The sequence below is a fragment of the Mesoplodon mirus genome (assembly GCF_964341445.2).
Source record: "Mesoplodon mirus genome assembly, chromosome: 5".
Classification (NCBI taxonomy): Eukaryota; Metazoa; Chordata; class Mammalia; order Artiodactyla; family Ziphiidae; genus Mesoplodon; species Mesoplodon mirus.
In genome coordinates, this window is record NC_138980.1 from 185,484,052 (window position 1) to 185,505,610 (window position 21,559).

At 49.9% G+C, this 21,559-nt stretch overlaps 1 protein-coding gene across 1 annotated transcript; it reads right to left on the reverse strand.

Annotated features, from left to right (window-relative positions):
- Positions 1-458: 458 nt before the first annotated feature.
- SDHA (succinate dehydrogenase complex flavoprotein subunit A) lies at positions 459-21,507 on the reverse strand. Its single transcript, XM_082621983.1, has 15 exons — positions 21,401-21,507; positions 16,320-16,406; positions 15,177-15,338; positions 13,137-13,280; positions 12,752-12,916; positions 12,015-12,163; positions 11,249-11,373; positions 9,542-9,710; positions 8,526-8,721; positions 7,707-7,878; positions 5,807-5,925; positions 4,175-4,286; positions 3,882-4,012; positions 2,055-2,168; positions 459-779 (listed from the first exon to the last, which is right to left on the reverse strand). The coding sequence occupies exons 1-15, from the start codon at positions 21,461-21,463 to the stop codon at positions 693-695; spliced, it is 1,995 nt and encodes a 664-aa protein (XP_082478109.1). The 5' UTR covers positions 21,464-21,507; the 3' UTR covers positions 459-692.
- Positions 21,508-21,559: the final 52 nt, after the last annotated feature.

Genomic DNA, 21,559 nt, shown 5'->3' on the forward strand with positions numbered 1-21,559 from the left:
ACAAACTTTAAATTTTTAAAGGCAATCCCTAGACTAGAAAAATAGAATCTGAAATGAATGAACTCAATTGCTTCGGACTGGATTCTACAGAAGCCGACCCTGAGACAAGAACTTGGAAGGTGGCCCCAAGCAGCATCTGCATGGAGGTGGAAAAGGAAGAAACCCATTTGCACCCACATCAGTTTCATTTAGTATTCGGTCATTTAAATACTTCAGGACACACGTTCACATATTAAACCATTTGCTTCCTAAGAAGTAGGAGGAAACGTTTGTTTTCTTCATTTGCTGTCAGGCACCAAAATGCATTTTCACTTAAACATACATTGCAGCAAAATTTCTGGATTTTGATGCAACAGAATAAAAAGATAGTCACGTTTTATATTTCAGGTCAACAAAATATGCCTCAGGTCAAACAGTATGATTTTAAAGGAACTTGGAAATAAACGCAAGTTTATAACTTATGTTTCATCTAAGAATTGCGCCGTTTTATTATTTCTCAAGAATGAAGCAGGGACAAAGGCAAGCTGAACACTTCCTGGCTGTTGATTACTGGCAAGCTGCTGGCCTCTGGTAGGAATCTCTGTCAAGTGGCATCCTCAGTCACTCGAGGACAGTTTAAGAAGGCAGTTACAATATGAACACGTGCATGAGTTACTGTACATAATTACAAGAGCTGGTAAACTCCGGTCTCCTCAGTAGGAGCGGATGGCTGGGGGGACAGTGGCGCAGTCAGCCTCATTCAAAGTTCTGTCGATTACGGGTCTGTATTCCAGGGAGACCTAAAAAAGAAGAGTCGGTGATGAGTTAGTGCACAAAAACGTACAAACAACCCTCTTGTATGTTTTTGGAAAGTTAACCATAAAAGCAGATTTGCAGACAAACAGGAACTTAAAAACAAAGGTATTCACGGGAACATTTTTCAATAAGAAACTCGGGACTGACTATGTAAATCCATGTATGGAATACAGCAATTAGAATAACACTGTACCAAATTCTCAATGCTTTAAAACTCAGACTGAAAATGCTCAAACAGTAGGTGAACGCTTGTATGTACTGTTATCCTTTATCCGTAAATTATGTTTGTATTTGCAGTTTTTCCTACTTCTAAGTGAACGATTCTATATACATACGAAACTTGAAATATTTCAAAATGATAATAAAAGATCTGATTGGTGAGCTTATAAATGTTAATTTTCTTCATTCTTCTTGTACTTTCTACACTTTCTAAAATGAGCATGTATTTCTTTTACAAGCATAAAAAAACCCAAACACTACAAAATTAGGCTTGTATTATGAGGATCGTCTGACTATACACTGTCAGAAAAGAGCCTACATGAAGAACTATGAAAATTGCTGTCTGCCTGTAGTAAACAATCCCACTAGGCATTCTAGAAGTATGAGGACACAGCATAACTTCTGTAAATCCAGATAGACAATTAAGACTATTCCTTAGGGAGCTCTGAAAAGCTTACATTTTACATCTTAATTATTTCTGAGTCTTAATGCCGAGCAGAAAGGCCAAATGGGTGAGTTATGCTTTGCTGGGGTAAGACCGACGGGGCCCCACTGCTCTCTCACCTGGTGGTTTCCAGGACCCTGCCAGCCCCCTGCCCCTCCCAACTTGTTCCCTGCCCAGGGAAGCTAAGGGCTGAACAGCATCCCCTGGGCTTCCCTGAGGCTGCGTCCAGGTGGTCCAGTCAAAGGGACGGGAGGGGAGGGGAGGGGAGGGGTGTCTTCCCGCCCCACCCCCATCCTTGCCTGCAGCTCTCTGTGGGCTCAGAACCTCCATCTCCCCCCCTACAGCAGGCCTCTGGCGCTGGCCCACCCCTGCCCAGCACCAGCGCAGTGGGGGCGGCCCTTATGGACCACCCGCCCACGCGGGGTTCTGCTTCCAGGCAGAAGCCTGACTGCGTCTTTTCAGTGGTGTCTCAAATCTGTCCACAGTCCATTTAAACCCATGCTGCTTCTCCCAGTTCACCAAATGCTGACTGGCGTAACACGCGCGACAGCCCACGCGCCATCGCAAACATGAGCAGACCCCGCTCCCCACGTACCTTCCCAGTCCTGATGTCCACGGAGGAGAGCGTGTGCTTCCTCCAGTGCTCCTCAAATGGCTTCCTGTGCTGCCCCTGGATGGGCTTGGAGTAATCGTACTCGTCAACCCGCTCCTGAGGCCACAGAAAGGAAGTTTATTTCGGACAGTGCCGTCAACAAACATTCTACACAGCAAAACCAGAAAACGTGGCAAAACACAGCAAACTCATTAAAAAGATACACGAGACTAGTCTGACATTAATTCCCCGGATCCCACTCAACAAGGAGGTCTCCACCGGCAAAGCGCACCTCGTGCAGAGCCAGGACCTTCCCGGTCCAAGCACGTCTCCTCTACAATCCCCACTGAAACCACGTGGGCAGATCTGACCTGGAAGAGCGCACGGCCAAGAACACGCGCCACTGAGCACCATGCGCAAAGGAGGGCCACGAGACTTGGGATCCCTCGGCCAGTGGCCAGTCCTCTAGACGCACCCATGGGCCCTCACTGATGACCTGTCAGTCCTCTGGACGTAGAGATGAGCCCCTCACTCTGCGCTGGCCCAGCCTAGGGCCCCCTCCCCTTTATTCATCCCATCTCCACCACAGCAGTCTGACAAGGTCAGGCCCCGAGCAGCACAGCTGGGCAGCAGGCTGCAGCACAGTGGGACCCAGAGCTCCACTTCTGCATTTTCTCTCTACAACTAGCAGATGGGTGTTGGAATTAAACTGATCTTTTATGCACTTAAAAATTTATCAAATACTTTTCCTGTCTTTTTGCTCTGTACTCTTGCAGAGTTTGACTTTTTCTTTCAGCCTTTTTTATTTAAATGTTCTAATTTTAGCAATTATATTAATTTTTCAAAATTTTTTAAAGAGAAGCTGAATGCTGCTAAGGAATATCTTGCACGTGGTAACAGATAAGACACACAAAAGCCTCTTCAAATAAAACCCAAAACATCCAACTACTTGGCAGTTTCTGCTGAGTGAGGCCAGGCCTCTTGCCTGGGGCAATGGGGCAGGGAACACTCCCTCACGTGCCTCCGGCTCTGCCTGCACATGTGCAGTAACCGTCTCAGCCGCAGAACCAACCACGGGCTCTGGGAGAGGCTTCTGTCCTTGGTGCACAGGACGAGTGTGCTCACCAACCTCCTCCTCTAACCAAGCACTCAGCAACTGGAATCCAGCTCCAATCAGTGTCTCGTGGTGGATCGAAATCCAGTTCTTCTTGCTCAGCCGCTAGCTGAGCCACCCAAACACTGTCCCGGACCAAAGCCTCTGTGTCCACCATGGGAAAGCAGCTCAGCTCCTGCTAATGTGCTCCATCCTTAACTTGACCGCCCCCCAAACAACCCCTTCCGTGGAAATCTCAACTACCACGTGCCGGGTACTCTTTTCTGCAGAATCTGATAAGTGAGCTCTGCATAAAACCCAGTTCATGAAAACAACGGTGATCCAAGATGAGGCTCTATAACCCTTTCCCAAACCAGAGGTGGGTCTGAAACAATGAGTTACTCATCATTTCAAGTCAGTAAGCGAGCACTTCCAGGCAACAGAACCCGCTGCACGCTAACCTTTGCCCTAATGAGGCTGAGAGATGCAGCAGCAGATACTGATCCAAAGCCAGAAAAAGGTCAAACTAGTACTGAACATGGTGAGAACAAAGGTACGAAGGTTATCAGAAGAGAAAAAGCATTCTTCTCAACTGACTTGTGGGAAATGCAGAGAAAGCGCAGAGAAGTGAATGCAGAGAGTGCAGGGTCAGGGCTGAGCAACGCAGCGGGGAGGGCAGCGGGGAGGACAGCAGTGCGCGCGGTGGGGGGGGGCGGGGGTTGGACATGAAGGTGCACCTTGAAATCCTCCCTGGCATGAGCGCCGCGAGACTCCTTCCGGGCCTCTGCTCCGTAAATGGTCTGCAGGGCACAAAGCATCAGGTTCTGCAGCTCCAGGGTCTCCACCAGGTCAGTGTTCCAGACCATTCCTGGGCACACAAGGCAGCCGTCAAAGACAACAGGATCCAGCCAGTGTCCACTCAGCAAGGACGAGTTACGTCAGCGCTAAACGGGTCGGGCTGCGCCCAGAAGCAGCCCTCCCTGCAGACATCCAGCAACAACCGTACGCAGGGGCCTGAGGAACCACTCACCCCTGTCAAACGTCTTCAGATGCTTTAGATCGCCATAGAGCTTGCTGATCTTCTCACAGCCTTCCTGTAACACGCTTCCCACACGGAACACTGCGGCATGACTTTGCATCGACTGTAATACAAAATATTTGTAAGCTTTTAATCCATGTGGAAAAGCCACGCCAAGAACTGTTAAACCTTCAGGTTTTTCTCCTTATGCATTTCATTTTTTGTAAAATATTTATGTAAATAGAAAAACCAGGAAATTCAGACTGTGAGATTATTACTCTGAATTTTAAAACGAAGTTTCTTTGTTTGTTTGTGAGAACTTAAAAAACCTACTCTTGAAGCAACTTCCCAATGTACAATACAGCAACGTTCACTATAGTCGCTATGCGGTACGTTCCATCCCCAGGGCTTGTTTTCATCTGGAGACGTGTACCGTTAGATGCCCTTTCTTCTCCATGCTTCTGTTCCTTCCCTCCTGCGCCTTTCCTTACCATCCCATGAGGCCTCCCCGAAGCCCAGTCTCGTTTGAAGATAGAACCACAGAACCACAGTCCTATGAGAATGGCCATATTCACCTTTTCCCTTTTGGTGGTGTCTGTGTGGATGGCCCAGTGGAACCCTTTCAGGATGCAACTAAAGCAAGGGGCTTCTTTCCAGAAAATGCGCCCACACAGAAATTCTCACAAATAATTTCAAGTGGATAAAGGTCTCATTCATGGACCAGGAATCCCGGTATTAAAACAATTTGATTGATTCCTAGCTGTTTTATTTACTTCTTTATTTTATTTATCTAGAGTAGTCAACTAGTATATATACATATATTTTTTGCAGTACGCGGGCCTCTCACTGTTGTGGCCTCTCCCGTTGGGAAGCACAGGCTCCAGACACGCAGGCTCAGCGGCCATGGCTCACGGGCCCAGCCGCTCCGCGGCATGTGGGATCTTCCCGGCCCGGGGCACGAACCCGTGTCCCCTGCATCGGCAGGCGGACTCTCAACCACTGGGAAGCCAACTAGTATTTTTAATTGACCTAAACCTGTGTTACCTCACGCAGTAGCCACTAACCATGCGTACCTACACTTAAACTGAAATTAAATAAAATTAACTTAGACTGGCCTCATTTCCCATGCTCCACTATCACGTCAGAAATACAGACTGTTCCATCGGACGTGCTGATGCAGGTGACGACGGCTTCTGCACGCCATCCACACTCCCCCTCCTGATCTCATTCAGGGGCATCAAGGGGCCCAGTTTAAAGACATTTCCCAGAGCTGCCGTAAGTAGGTGTGATGATGGGATTATTCCTCAGCAAGGAGACGTGCTGGGCTTGGGAAGCTCCCAGCTGGGAACCGAGCTTCTCGGACCTTCCACTGTCCCTCCTCCTTCAGGCTGGGACGGAAGACCAGGGCCAGAGACGGTCTGAGGAGGGAAGCCACACCAAACACCCAGCACGTTTGCGAGAAGGCCGAGTCCTGATGCTGCAGAGCTGCTGTGTCTGCCCTGGGCTGCCCTCTCCAGCCTTCAGTGTGGAAAGCACACCCTTTTATCTTACTCAGGCCTGAGCACACCTCCGTGACTCAGCAACCCCAGTGCAGGGCTACCAACGCAGCTGGCCTGCTCATCCAGAGCGTGTCCCGGCTCCTACCTTCTGCATGTTCAGCCGTAGTTCCGATGTTCTTATGCTTCCATTGGCAAATCTCAATTTGTCAAGATTCATGACAGATTCTTCCCCAGCATTTGGTTTAATCATGGGAACTTTATCTCCTTTAAAAACGACAAAAAAAACAAAAAACCCCACCAAATGTGTATTATACCCTTTCAGGGAGTTTGGAAAATGCATGCATAACCTGAGCTAATATTCCACCTGGACCACTCTGCCCCTGAGGAAGCATCTATTGACTTGGGGGCCAAAGAGTAAAAACAAAAAGACAAAATTTCTGGCAAAAAGTTGGTGTCCAATAAGTAATCTTTGAATGAACAAAACAGAAACCCTCCCTTAAGGTCAAAAATTAGATTTATGCAAACCAACCTTGCACTGCTACTCTGTGAAGGAAAAAAACTCCGTCCTCCATAGCCGTTCTCACTCGGCCCAACCCCGTTCTGGTTCTCAGACCTGGTGGGGGTGGGGGGTGCCTGGCTGGAGGTATTTAACAGCCTCCTGCTGACCCTGGCCCTGCACCCTCTTACATAAACCTCAAGACCTTCTGTTCTTGCCTTTCTAAAAAGATAAACGCTTTGAGGGTTTTTAAGCTGTTTGGGGATGACATGTTTTTAAATATATTTTCTGTAGAAGGTAACACACGCAGGCGTGAAATACAGAAGACAAAGGTCTGCAGCCACTCTCTCTCCAAGGCGAGACCTGCCCAAGCTCTACTAGGCAGGCGATTTTGCTAGCTTTTGTTTTTAATGCTTTCAAAAACGATCATTCCGTAAAACGGAGCTTTATCCTTAGGTGCACCGTTCTACAAATTTTAACACACGCATAGACTCCTGTAACTACCATGACCAGACTACAGAATTTAAGCATTTTAACGTTTAAAATAGTCCTACTTTGGGGCAAGTAGTGGGGCGAACACTCTTCCTCTCCTTTTGTCTTTAAAAACTAAAGCGTGGTGAAGGTGTGAGATCACTTTTACTGCAGTTTGCTGGCTTTGACGAGCAGAGCTGCGTCAGCCCCACCGCAAGTGGACCCAGGCCCTGGTGACCACCCACCGTCTCCTGCCCCAGCTTCCATTCTCCAGATGCCACACAAAAAAATCGCACATATGTGGTCCCCTGCGTCTGGATCACACAGCCTGACAAAGACCCACCCGTGCTGCGCGTGTGTGGGCAGTCTGTTCCTTCTCAATGCTGAGTTCCAAAGGTCTTAAACGCGCGCACTGATCCTTCAGACAGAAAAGTATTCTCAAAAAACGCCCTTTTTCTCGCTGTCAAAGAAAGGGAACCTCAAATTTTCTGCTTTGCTCTGAGAGGTTGCTCCTGGGCTCTGGCTACGGCAAAACGAGCACTAGAGTCGTTGTGAGACTAACACGTGTATCTTTTCCTCGGCAAGTGATTTTAAGTCACCACAAAGGAAAATCACTGATGGAAATCCATTCTCTCACTGAGGGGAGACAGCCGTGACCCATCTTCTATTTTGTTTGCATTAACTTCTCCCTTTCTCCCTTAACAGATTTAGTTATAGTTTGTTTTTAGTATTTTATTAATTTTCTCTAAGTACCAAAAAATTATACATTCATTTATACCTGCCATTTAAAACATTTCCTTGGAGATAATTCATACCAGACAAGTATAGTATGTGACAAACCCCTATTAAATAACACTTTCCCAACAGTGATTTTTCTGAGAACATAACGACTGCAAAAAAAACTGACTGACGTTACTCTTCTAACTGCCCCCCCCATCCTGTGTCTAGCCTCAGGTCTCTCACCATAAAAATCTCTGACTTTGTTTCCTCGCTTCCAGGGAGAGAAAACCGGACCCCCGCTACATGACCGCGACGCAAAGCGGCCTGAAACAGCCAGACCACCGGAAGGAGCACGCACCGGGCCTGCAGGACTCCGCAATGCTCCGCGCGCACGCCCGGCCGAAGACAACCAGGTCCAGGAGCGAGTTCGCCCCCAGCCGGTTGGCGCCGTGCACCGAGGCGCAGGCAGCCTCCCCACACGCATACAGGCCGGGCACGACCTGGTCCTGGCCGTCCACGTGCTTCAGAACCTGGGGAAGAAGGCTGAGATTACAGAGGGCGGTCTGCTCAGCCCCCCTTCCCTACAGCAGGGGGTCGGAAAAAGGAGAAAAGGTCAAAACTGGACCTACACCACCTACGGGGAACCCCCGCAGACACTGCGCAGCCCCCTTCCCTGGCCCCCGTGCCGAGGTCAAAGGACCCCAGTCCCACTCCTCACACCCAGCTGCACCTCACCCACCTCCCGACGTGCCCCTGCACACCCGCTCCGACGGCGGGCTCACAGCAGCGGAGCACAGCGGGTGGAGGGCCTTAAACGGGGAGGTGGGGGACTGGAGTCTAAGTCACTCTTCCAGCAGTTCCAGCCACTGCCTAGGGAGGACTAAAACCAGGCGACTAAAAAGGTCTTTGTGAGCCACAAACCATCCAAAGGTTTTAACTGTAAAGAACACACAAGTTACACTTGGTAACATACACCCACGTAGGAAAAACTGCAAATGACCTCATGTCCGTGACTGTTTACTAAGAAGGGATGAATCAATTATCAACGGTTACTTGAGGCGTGAACGCAGACACCGCAGTCAAGCCAAGGCCCCTGCCCTGCCTACCAGACTGCCCAGGACTTCTGAGGGAGGCCCTGTGCAAGGGGCCTGCTGTGGCACGGGCTCGGCACCATCACCTGCCCTTTGTAGTTGGTGGGGATGCCACCCATGTTGTAGTGCACGGTGGGAAGCACGGGGATCGGCTCCTTGGTGACGTCCACACCCGCGAAGATCATGGCTGTCTCCGAGATGCCAGGCAGGCGCATAGCCAGCTGTTCAGGGGGGAGGTGGTGCAGCTGCAGGTACACGTGATCCTTCTCAGGGCCACAGCCTCTGGTGAAAAAGGACATCACGCTGTAAGGTCGAGAACAGCAATCCAGAAACCGTGAGGTCACAAAATCCTTGCAGCACATGAGGTTCCGGTTCCACGTGCTTTGATCCCGGAGAAAATGTTCCCTTCATTAAGGCCACCTTTTCATGGCGTCTCTTCTCAGCACCCACCACGTGCCAGGGTAGACACCAGGTGCTGGGATGCAGCCACGAACACGACGGAAGCCCTGCCCTCACCGGGCTCCCATCTGAGGGTCGGGAGGTGACAATTTGCCACACTCTCCTTGGTGATGCATTACAGGGGTCTTCCACGCCACATGCTCCAAAGAACCACCTGACGTCTCCTTTCTTGTGTGCAAACGTGACGCCTCGCCCCCAGATACTTAACCAGTGTCACCACAGCGGCACGAAGTCAGGCACCGAGGCCTCACGCTGCTTCACTGAGGAACAAACAACCCGCCCACCTTGAGGGCCCCAAGCACCCGGGAGTTCAAGCAGCACACCAGCTGAAGCTCGCACACTGAACTCAGGACAGGGCTGTGTCTTCTCCCCCATACTGTCTGCTTCTGTCACACACTCACTCACACACACAAACCACCTGAGATGGACTTGCAGCTCGCTGGCTAAGCATCTCAAATGGAGAGATCCTAAACTGACAGACAGCAGTCAGAGGTGAGTGCACACAGGCCTCCGGGATGGGCGGGGTGCTGACACTCACACAGAAGCCCCCCAGCCCGCGCTGAAATGCAGACACAAATCACAGCCACCAGAGGGGCGGGGCGTGCAGACATGCTCGGACCCCTCCGGGGACACGCACACAGACCTTCCTTCACGGATCTCCAGGGTCATGGAGCGGGATACGACGTCCCTGGACGCCAGGTCCTTCGCGACAGGAGCGTAGCGCTCCATGAACCTCTCGCCTTGGCTGTTGACAAGGATGCCTCCCTCTCCACGGCACCCCTCCGTGATGAGACAGCCAGCGCCGTATATGCCTGCAAACAACGAACTGATTAAACACGTATAACCTAAGGACCGCTGGGCCTACATCTCAAATGCAAATGTTTTTCCCAAGACACTTTGGGAGGAGACAGAAAGGGTGTGCAAAGAGCACCGCACTCACGAGCGTAAGAGAGGAAAAGTTAAGGCACGGCACAACGGCGCGGTATGAAAAAAAGCAATGACCAAGCTGCAGAGGAGAAAGGTCGGCTGCGTGGACGACGCAGCTCTGCTCAATACTCCGATTACAACTGTGCTTTAAACTCTCGACATGACCAAGTTTATGATAAATATCTCGGTTTTAATTGTTACTAAAACCTTATCAGGTGTTAATTGCTGAATGCCCTTTTGCACCATGAAACTGTGTTGGCTCCTGTAGGTACAGAAACCAGCTTGGAAATTTGGCATATCAAGTAACCAAACAAAACGGCAATGATCACTACAGCCGATGCTTAGGTTGCACCCGCTGTGTACAACTCTAAGTCTCACCACAACCCTGTGGGATGGTCCCCCTCTTCCGAGACAAGCCCACCAATATGATGCTGGGAGACGCAGAGCCCAAATCCAAATCTGGCGGGGAGAGGGGAGCTGCACCCTGATCTCAACTGTCCCCCTACGTAATGAGGACAAGGATGCCCAGCACTGGGTGTTACATGTCCATCAGCGTAGTTTGAAGGCTATCACTTTTATTAGTGCACCAAAGGGTTACCTTGCCTTTAAAACAAGATGCAAATTCCTGTATCTCATCTTTCAGTTTTCCTAGTTTCAGTGGCCATGTCTTCTGGTGGTTTATTTCTCATACGTTGAAAAGGAAGCAAAAGAAATGGAGCTCTAACTATAAAGGGAATTCAGAAGTCTCAGACATTTTATTGGCTAAAAATAGTAATAAGACTACGACCTAATACTTTTTTTTTTACTACTCATCCCTGCCAGGGTCAGAAAGAACATACTGACAGAGCAAAGAGAAAAAAACAGGCCCTGTTCTTTAGTACAGTGGCAGCTCCTCAGCTGACAGATCAGTAAACAACCCAGAAACAAAGTTCAGGATGGGATTCACCAACTCCCCTCCCAGGCCCCCTCCCATGTTCGCGCACTCATCACCCTCACTGGTGGACACCTCAGGGCCCCGCCTGCCGTGCTCTGTCACTATGGCAGCCTGCCACGTGTCTGTGCCACTTCTGCACTCAAATGCATTCCCTCTGTCTCTACTGACTGAGGCCCTACCATGTGCTGGGCGCTGCGAAGACAGTGGTAAATGAGACAGACCTGCCCCCGCCTCCCGGGGGGAGCCGACACCCTAGTTGAGGAGAGGGACACCGAACAATCACTGCTTCACGTCTGGCTAAGTGCACCGAGACAAGGCGTGGAAGTAAGACGCTGGCCTCCACTGCCTTGGGGGACATAGGGAAGAATCTCCTGGGGAAGTCACGAGTTAGGATGTGAGATATGAGAAAGCAGGTGCACATAACTGCAGAGGAGCCTTCCCACAGGTCCCGAGCACCTGAAAGGCACAAAGAGCCTGATGCCATCCTACCTGTGGGGTGGAACTGAACAAACTCCAGGTCCTGGCAGGGAAGGCCTGCCCTGGTGATCATGGCAGTGCCATCCCCGGTGCTGGTGTGGGCAGACGTGCAGCTGAAGTAGGTGCGCCCGTAGCCTCTGGAAAACAGACAGGCCGGCAGAGAGGTGACTGCACAAGCGTCCCATCAGGACCTCCTTTCTAATGGACTGCAGTGGACCAAGCAGCCCAGGCAGCACCTCTGTGGATGCATGTCCACACGCTGCCCTGGGCAACCGGGACGGTAGCCTGGGGGGCAGAGAAGGCGCTCTCGCTTGTACCTTAGGGCACTTCTGTGCTATGTAACTGATTTCCCTGATAAAAATGTATAAAATAATAAAATCTAAAAACATTTATGGACGCACTTCTTAAAACGGTTAAAATAACAGTATACAAGATGGAATTTACTCATTTTCCTCATGTGAACAAGCAGCACTCTTCTACCCCAGAAATCAGCATAAACGCAGCATCCCTCAAAGCAAAGGAGACGCTACTCCAGACAGCATCAGACTCTCCAGGCCTCAGTCTCCTCAAGGGTCCTCCCAGCTATGAACCGCTGACACTTTCCTGCCACCGTGAGGCAGGTGCTGGTGTCGCCCCTCAGGCCCACAAAGCTACCCCTTGCCGGGTGAAGTCACAGCCTGCGCCTCAGCCATTACCCCACGACACCCCTATTCTCATTAGAATAAATAAGTTCAGCTTGCCTGCGGAGAAGGTGAACACGACTAAGCCAGACTCTTACCCAGTAGCTACAACAGTGTTCTTTGCTCTGATGCGGTGGATGGACCCGTCTTCTATGCACAGAGCAATAACGCCTCGGCACTCCCCGTTCTCCATCAGGAGATCCAAGGCAAAATACTCCACAAAATAGCTGGTATCATATCGCAGAGACTGAAAAGGAAAGAAAAACCACCAAATAAAGGGATCCTGCATTTGCAATTGCACTGTTAAAGCGAACAGATTAGAGACCTTGATCTGGTGTGGGGCACAGGGGTCAGGCGGACCCGAGCGGACCACTGGGTTGGAAAAGGGGCCACAGACTTCGACCCACGGATGGCAGTGCTGATGCATCGTGTGACAACTCAGCTGTACAAACAACGCACCCCAGAAGAGGATGCCGTACGTGGGACACATCTCTGGGCTGTACACAACCCCGAGAGGCGCCAGAGAGGCAACACGAACCTCCCCTCAGAGCTGCTGTGAGAGCTGCGCCCGTGGACCACGGGGTCCCGACTCAGACCAGGGTGTACTGCGTGGCGTCTGCTGCCATATGGCCACTTAGTCCAAGTCAAACGAAACGCTCCGCACATTTGTAATGATTATCAATTTAATTGTTTAGAACAGATACTTTCAAATTAACAACGATCAAGTTACTCTGCTGCTCAAAAAGCGACCCCTGGGCGGACAGGCCGACACGCTGACCTGTCCCCAGGGTGGCCCAGCCGCGTCCCACCACCCTGTGCACCCAGGGCACCTCACCCTTCCATACAAAGTGTGCAGCAGCGAGTGGCCAGTGCGGTCGGCCACGCAGCAGCACCGATGGGCCTGCCCGCCTTTCCCGAACTTGAGGCTCTGGCCACCAAAGGCACGTTGGTAGATCTTCCCCTCTTCCGTCCTGCTAAACGGCATGCCGTAGTTCTCCAGCTGAGAAACAGAAACACACCTGGACCTCAACGGGTCAAGATGCTCACGGCTAACTCACACTAGAACCGCAACACAAATCGGCAAGCCCAGAACGAACAGTCTACGGAGAGCTCAGCAGCAGCGGAGGGGCGCGTTCCCGCTAGGGCAGCTCGCCGCCGACCTGCCGGCCGGCCACGCCCACCACCAGCCCTCCCACCTCGGCCAGCCGGCGGGGCGTTACCTCCACCACGGAGGCCGGGGCGTGCTCCGTCATGTAGTGGATGGCGTCCTGGTCCCCCAGCCAGTCGGAGCCCTTCACAGTGTCGTAGAAGTGCCACCTCCAGTTGTCCTCCTCCATGTTCCCCAGGGCGGCGTTGATCCCTCCCTGAAACACCAGCGGCCCCGTGAGCTGCAGCAGGCTCACCTCCCCACCGCCTCCTGCCCGGAACCAGACTCGCAGAAAGCCAGCTACTCGTGGGAGAGGGTCAGTGAGGGATCTCACCGTCCGGCAGCCTCCGAAGTGCATCTCCTCCCCCTGCGACCTAGACACAGGGCCCACTTATGGAACCCCCCAGCCTCAGGCGCGGCACCCATGAGAGGGGCACAGAGCCCAACCCCTTGGGGCGTTATCCGGAGGGTCGGCGAGGTTCCTCAGACGAGGTTTCTTCCTTACCAAGCCCGGCATGTAAAAGGGATTCAAATCTAATAGCTTCATGACAAACGTTCCCAACGGTACTGGAATGCAGGCGTTAAAGGCAGAAGCGCTTCCTGCCGAGGGCTCAGAGCCCCAGCCCCCCCGCCCCCGAGTCTGCCCCTCAGTCACAGAAATCGCAGTACAGGGACAAACATTAACACCTGTCCACCCCCCCAAATTACAACCGCACGTCTCTTCCGATAATCTTCCTCACAAGGCACGCTCGCTAACTTCCCTTTCTCCCAATTGTTACTCAGTCGTGACTTCTGAGTCGGCACTCTCACTGGACTTTCTTCTCCAGTTGGTGCTGCTTGGCTACCACTAACCAAGTCACTAGCACAGAGCCAGGAGCCCTGGGTAGACACGCACGAGTCCCCACACTCCTTCCTTCCTCCCTGCCTCCTCCATGCCCTCCAGTCGTAAACCCAAACACAATCCTGATAAAAAATGGTAAGGACCAGGGCAGCAGAATGTAGAAAGCTGGCTTAAAATAATGCAAAAACGAAATGCCTTCCAAAGGGGTTATAGAAATGTATATCCTCACCAGCAATGTAAAAAAATGTGTTTCCCCATAGCCTTGCCAACAGAGTTTTGTCAAACTGGGAGTTTTGCTAATCCAGTAAGTAAAAAATAGTATCTCAATAAATAAACAAATAATACAAAACCACGTGGCCCAGTGCAGGCAAAAATGCTGTTATCCTTCCCCCAATTAAACCTTCTTTTCTCGAGAACCAGCATTCAAGTTACGCTACCCTCTTCTCATTCTTTTTATTGTATTACTATTGCACTACCTGAAAACTGTATTTTTTGCAATACCGTTCAAAATGATCTGCTTATATCTATTCTTGCTTTCAGGCAATGAATTATCCAAGGATATTTATTACTTATTCTTCCGTTTAAAAAGCACAGTTTTCGAACAAAGTGTCTAGGCAGTTTAGTGTGTAAAGAATGTGGCTGGATCCTGAATACAGCTGTTCCAGATGTAACGGTGATGGGAGCTCTTATTGCTTCGTAGAAAGTCACCACATCCTCTGTTGTCTCAATGGGGAAACGCGTTCAAATACCAGAAAAGACGGTCAAATGTGATTGTAGAATACTACCTGCAAACCAGCTGGGCACTACTTACAGTGTGCCTAGAGCGAAAAAACAAAATAATAAAGTCACATAATTTTCCACCTTACTTTTTCTTCTTCCCTAAATTCAGAGCATTAAAGGCCATTGTTTTCTGTGCTGCAGCTTCACACCATCATCAGAGCTCGTCACCACCACTCGGTCTGCCCTGAGGTTCCGGCAGATACAGAGCGAGCCCACAACAAACTTGTTCACATCGGGCAAGTGCAGTGAAGGAGCTCACACCATGATGGAGGCGGGCATGAGGGGGCATGACCGGAGCAGAAACAGGAGTGACAACAAGGCTCCAGGCAGTGGGGCGGGGGCAGGGTGGGCAGAGACCTCCTGGCGAGGGAGTGCCAAGAGCAGAGGAAGCCCAATGGAGGGCGGCCCACGGCAGGAGGCTGCTGTGGTGGAGCGCCGGGCTGTGCGGTGCCTCGCAAGCACCAAAAGGACGCAGAGAGCCCCTTCTCATACCTGGGCTGCGACAGTGTGTGACCTGGTGGGAAAGAGCTTTGTGACGCAGGCCGTGTTAAACCCTGCTTCAGAAAGGCCAAATGCAGCTCGCAGGCCTGCCCCTCCGGCGCCGACCACCACTGCATCGAATTCATGATCCACTACTGGGTACTGCATAGAAATCTGGAAAAGAAAAATCCCCGTCCATCACTGGTTCAACTAGGCCAGACACTGAGGCTGTGGTTACGGTGAGAGAGAGTGATCGCCACGCCCAGAGGGCCTCCGTCCTGCGCTGGGGCTGTACACCGGGTACAATGCAGCAGTCACAGCCCACGTGGTGGGCTCACCCTCGAACTGAAAGGGGACGGCCAACAGCTCGCATCAACAGCAGGGCACCTACCCCACGGAGCTGGGGCACCACCATTAGTTGAAAGGTCGAAAACTCAAAGTAGGGGACCACAGGTGCAGAGGAAAGCAACATCACAAATCCAAATACCAGTTCTAACTACGGTGTTTCTTTGCAATTGTCATTTTTACTTATCTTCTCTTTTTACATTTATACCCATATACATATACAAATCTAAGCTTACAATGTAGTATAGATCATGATTTGAAGCTTCTCATGAAAACACTGCAATGTTGCTTCATTTAGATAAGGACAGTCCACTCGCCTGAGTGACCATCCAGGAACCAAGGACACAAGTCTATTCCAGGTCCATATTGTACTTACGACTGAGAAAGTGCCAACAAGCATTCAGTAACTATTGTGAGCTTGAGATAGAAACTTAGAAGCAAATTTCAGTTTCTTCAACAGAGAGCAGAAGGGCCCCGTAAACACAAAAGAGCCCAAGTTGCTATACGGTCCTCAGCTGAGGAGGGTGTCTGTCACCATCCATTCCAGTAAATAGTGTTCATCTGACATTTGTGTTTCATTATTTTTTTACTGAAAGTTTAATCTGGCTTATAGATATGTAAGAGCTACAAACAAAACCATGTTAATATCTGTGCTTATATTTGTCCTATAATTATTATTACACTGCAAATAATGAGCATGAATGAACATTTTTTAGGTAAAACCTGTGTCACTCAAATACATTAAAACCTGGTATAGAACCCTACTCCGTTAAGTCAAAAAAATCACTTATAAAAAGGTCATGAACTTACTGCATCTGAAACTTTAGCGGACGACCTCTTACTGCCATCAACGGTGAAGTGAAAACCGCGGGCTGCTGTCTGCAACGCTGCTGGCCGCTGCGGAAACACAGACGGAGCACTCAGTGTCCTCACGGAACAGGGCACTTGTAATTAAACCTTCCCTTCTAAGTCGACAACCTTCTTATGTACCCAGGTGCTCCCTTTTTTAAATTAATTTATTTATTTTTGGCCGCGCTGCTGCGCGCGGGCTTTCTCTAGTTGCGGCGAGCAGGGGCTGCTCTTCGTTGCGGTGCGCGGGCTTCTCACTGTGGTGGCTTCTCTTGTTGCGGAGCACGGGCTCTAAGCGTGCAGGCTTCAGCAGTTGTGGTTCGCGGGCTCTAGGGTGCAGGCTCAGTAGTTGAGGTGCACAGGCTTAGTTGTTCCACGGCACGTGGGCTCTTCCCAGACCAGGGATCGAACCCGTGTCCCGTTTTGGCAGGCGGATTCTTAACCACTGTGCCATCAGGGAAGCCCGCTGGTGCTCCCTTTCACCCAGAAGGCTTACCTGGAACCCTCCACTTAACCCTGAAGGATAAGGCAAGGGCTAAGGACCCAGGGCAGGCCCAGGAGGCGAGGACTGGCACTCCAGCAAAGGACCTTCTAGGTGAAGTTTGTCTCCAGACAGGACACTGACTCAGGAAATGACAAAAGGCACACTTTCACATTAATTTCTTAATTCATGGTACTTCGTGGAGAATGGAGAAGACATCTGTGTTGCCTAGGTGGCAGTTTCCAGGATCCACCCCAGCCCTCTTCAGACTGGAGCTCTCCTATGAGGCTGTGCGGGTCACAGGCAGCGCGTTGGGAGCAGGTGTTCCAGAGCAGGCTGTCACTGGGTGTGGTGACATCCCTTCCCTGACAACGAGAAGATTCGGGCCCAGAGATGCTCCGGGTCCTGCCTCATCACTCTCCACACCTGCGCTAGGTTCAGCCACACCCCTTTACCTGTCACACTCCACGTGCGTCCCCTCTGCTAGGACACCTGTCCCTGGCCAACCTCTACAACTACAAGCCTCGGCTCAAATGTCCCATCCTACAACCATTTACCCAAGAAAATGGTATTAATGAAATCACAGCCCAGCATGAGAGGCAACCTTCTCCACAGGCTAGCAACGGTCAGCAATTTAGGGAATAAGTTTTTCCATTCTGCTGACTGCATTTTACTAGACCACTGATAAAACAGTCTTAGAAATATTTTAAAGAACAGTTTTGGGAAATAAGTACATTCAACGATGACAAAAGGGATGCCTTCAAGTATTCTGCAATTGGAAGAGATGTTTCAATTCTGTGGGGAAAAGAAATTACGCTATGGGACAAACGAGTGGGGATTACAGGGAGGAGAATTGCCAAATACAAAATGAACTCCAACTGAGCTGTTTGAAACTGGACAGACTTCGCTATAAGTGAGGGACTCAGGCCGGACCTGGATGACCTGACAGACTACTTGCGAGGCGCGTCAGAGATGGCTCCCTCTAACCCTGAGGCTGAGTGGTAGCTGACACAAACACTGAGTGTACTTTAATAGCTCCAATTAAAAAGCAGTTTCCTGGGTTTTTAAGTAGATCTGAACTGGTAAGAGTCATACTCTTGAATTCTCCATTTGCAATATTAAGTACGTTTGTTTTTATTGACAAAACCACTCTTTCAGATATGAGCTAAAAAAACAAATATTTTTCAGCTGTATTATAATTTTTAAATGGTAAAATCATATTTTAACAAAAAACTAAGAATTGAAACAATTCTAATACAAACGTTCTTGAAAATTTCATAAAGAATAATATAAATACAGCTAATAGTACCAATAAGAACAGTACATTTTGTGATGCCAAATTAAAGTGAAAATAGAAACCGTGAGATTCCCTAAATATTTGTTTCTTCTTTCTAGAATGTTCACACACACACACACCCCTCACACACACGGTTAGCTTAAAAAGCAGTAACTGCCGTAATGAAATCCTTAACAAATTATCCTATTATCTCTCTGTGGGAAAGAGTAACATTATTTTTTGTGTCTAAATCCAATCTGGGGAGTGATTTTAGAATTTGGAGAGCCCAATTTTAATCCAATTTCTGTCTTTAGATAAAATTTGTATTATGTCACTTATTAATCTAACGTTTTTTGAAGAGAAATTACCAAACATTTCCCACGAGGGTAACGAAAAAGAATGCAGAAATCTACCCAAGGTAGAATTAAAAGAACACAGAGCTCTTAACAGCATAAAAGTACAGGTGACTGAATTAGGAGGCAAAGGAGAGAAAAAGTGAGACGGGTAGAGATGCTGATGCCCTCCATCCAGCACAGTGGTGCCGGGGGCTGTCCTCACTAACAAAATACACCTGTGAATCATGAACAAGAAACCAATTTGTAAGCACAAGCTACACAATTACAAAAGTAGACAATAAAGGATCTGAAGTGGTTGCATAATTATATTGGGAGAACTGAGGATGTGGGTAGTAGGATGGTTTAAGTGAACGAAATCCTCATTTACCAGCAAAAATCAATGTCTAAACTGGACAAAAATGCACCTGCATACCAGCTAGAGAAATGGAGGTAAACAGCAGGGGCCAATACCAAAAACAATTCAAAATTGATTCCACTGGGGAAAAGGCCTGGGGAAGGAGGTGGTCTTATTCCTTTTCACTTATAAGGGCTTCTGTCCTGACATTTTTTTTCCCAACTATGTGTAATTATTTTCACTAAAAATTTAAAGGTTTTTAAAACAGGGATGTTTAAAATACCATTCACATGATTACCAAGGGCAGGCTGTGAGCTGTGGGCCTGGCACGGAGGAGCGCCACACAAAGCTTTCACAGGTTACCTCACTGAACCCTCATTAGCCCCACAGAGAAACCGAGTCTCTCCAGGATGCAGGAGCTCTGGACTGGGTCTGGCTGGCTGGCTCCAAATTCTGTACTGTCCCCACCATCTAGGGACCCTTGGGAAAAATCTCTGGGATTCCAAACGAAGATGAATATCCAGGTTGTATGCCAAAACTGAGCCACAACTTTTCAAGTGAACCAGGAAAAACATGGCACAGAATGCAGAACTGAAAACCAGTGGCATTATAATTATCCCAAGAAACAAAACATTACGACAGTGGCCTAAATAATGTAAACCTAGATACACCATTAAAACATACTCAGAATGATACATTCAAAGAGAAGAAGTTGACTTATTCTAGAACAATATCTTGTTGAAAATTGGAAAATCTCATCTGAAGTGAGAAGTGAAGCAACTATTTAAAGTTCTTGGTTTTACTTTCCCTTTGGATTTAACTATCAATACTTTGTAAGTTCTGTCAGTGCACTGGGACAACGGAAAAGGAAACAAAGGCAAAATAGGTCTGATAATTTTGTAACTTGAAAGCAGCTGTAAATATGACTTGGAAACACCACAGAATTGAACAAAACGAGATAAAGAAACATTTTGTGGCCTTTATTCCAGTTATCCTCATCCAGGACGCTTTAGGGACACTCCTTGGCTGCAGATCATGAATCCCTTTCTTTCTTTGTTCTGCTAATTTGACGCTTTTGTTCTTGCCAATCTGAAACTCCAATACACGGCTTGTGGACAGATTAACTTCCATAGACGGAAATAATTTCCAAAGCTATCTACATCAGAATAAAAACCTTTAGAAACCCAAGACCATCTTCGGCAGACCTAACCTGTGGTTCAACTTTGCTAACTCGACCTTGCCATCATGTTCACAACCAGCTGAAAATGGGACCGTGGTGAAGATTCAAGGAGACAGTGGAGCACAGTGCTGGCAGCCAACAGCGGGTTCAACTGAGATCACTTCCAATCAAGCCAATAGGAAAGGAGAGGTTTATGCTCCAACTTGTGGTGCGCCGAACTTTACTCTTACTTTCAGCTAAAAGCTCACAGCTGAATTCCTTCCAGCCCAGCTTGTGTAAAGGACAGCAATATTTTCATAAAATGGCGAAGGGCGAGTGGAAGGTGAAGAGTGTCTGCAGGATGGAACAAGGAACTCCCGGCTCCAGTCTGCTCTGAAGACAGACGTGCAGCTCTTCCCCCGTCACCAGCACATACCACATCTGTCATCTCACCTGACGATAGGGGCTCACTCAGAAGTTTGCTCAAGCTTCGTTGACTAAAACTACCGCACTGACCATGGACTTCATTTCCTGCTTGTGGACCCCCTGCTACAGCTGCGTCTTAGAGCCCAAGATTTGGGGGCTGGGGGAACCTCTGCTCAGTAGGAACCAGCAACACATGAAAGCATTTAAAATGCTTTCTGGTGTTGGTAGGTTGTCCGACTAAACCGCCTCACATTTAACATTAACTTTTAATTCCTGTATTTTAAAAAGAAAAAAAATGTGGGTATAATTACAGGCATAAATCAAGTCAACAATGTTTCAACATTGTTGAAAGCCTTGGTTCCCACTGGGACCTTTACTTTGTAATTAAATTACTAACTAGGAGGCTCGAGGAGTTCATGTAAAAGAACCAAATAACTAAACCCTCCAAATTTAGTGCTTCCAATAAAACCCCCCAAAATCGACTCTGAAGGCCTCACCGTCAGGAGTGCAGGGGACACGGTCCAGCAGCCAGGCCTCGGGAAAGCACATCCCGGACCGACCTGAGTGGGGCTAGCGGGACTCCGCAGGGAACGCCCAGGAGGACACCCGCCCCGCGTCCGCCCCAGTGGCTTTGCGGTCAGTGCTTAGAGGTCACCGCACAACCCCCAGAAGCAAGGCCGAGCCTAGTGCCGGGGCTCCGCTCGGATCCCACCCGCCCGGGTCCACCGCGATCAGGCCGCCCCGGGCCCGTCCCGCCGTGTGACCTTGGGCAGCCGCGTCCTGGAGCGCGCGCTCGGAGCTGAGCGGGCTGCCTCGGCCGTCGCCCCGGGCTCCTGACCGGGTCCTGGGAGGGGAGGGGTCCCGGGCGGCCCGCAGCGTAGTGACCTTCACCGCGCCGCAACCCGCCCGGCTGGGACAGAGTCCGGCGGGCCCTCCCCAGCCCGTCCCACCTCGGGGTCGGGGGCGCGGGACCCAGCGTCCGCCCTGCCCCACAAGCAGCGCCAACTCACCGCCCAGGTCAGCGCTAGGCGCCGGGCGCGCAACAGCCGCGACACAACTCCGATCCCCGACATGTCTGCCCTCCGCCACCGTCCCGCCAGTCCCCTCGCGCAGACTGCGCCTGCGCACGTCGCCGCGCCCGGGGCCGACGGTGGTGGGGCGGGACGCCG

Excerpts from the sequence above, each read along its gene's own strand:
- SDHA (XM_082621983.1), bottom strand. The coding sequence starts at position 21,463 with ATGTCGGGGATCGGAGTTGTGTCGCGGCTGTTGCGCGCCCGGCGCCTA. Across the intron at positions 11,374-12,014 it reads AACACTGTTGTAGCTACTGG|AGGCTACGGGCGCACCTACT; the intron begins GTAAGAGTCTGG and ends TCTGTTTTCCAG. Across the intron at positions 7,879-8,525 it reads CCACCAACTACAAAGGGCAG|GTTCTGAAGCACGTGGACGG; the intron begins GTGATGGTGCCG and ends CTTCTTCCCCAG.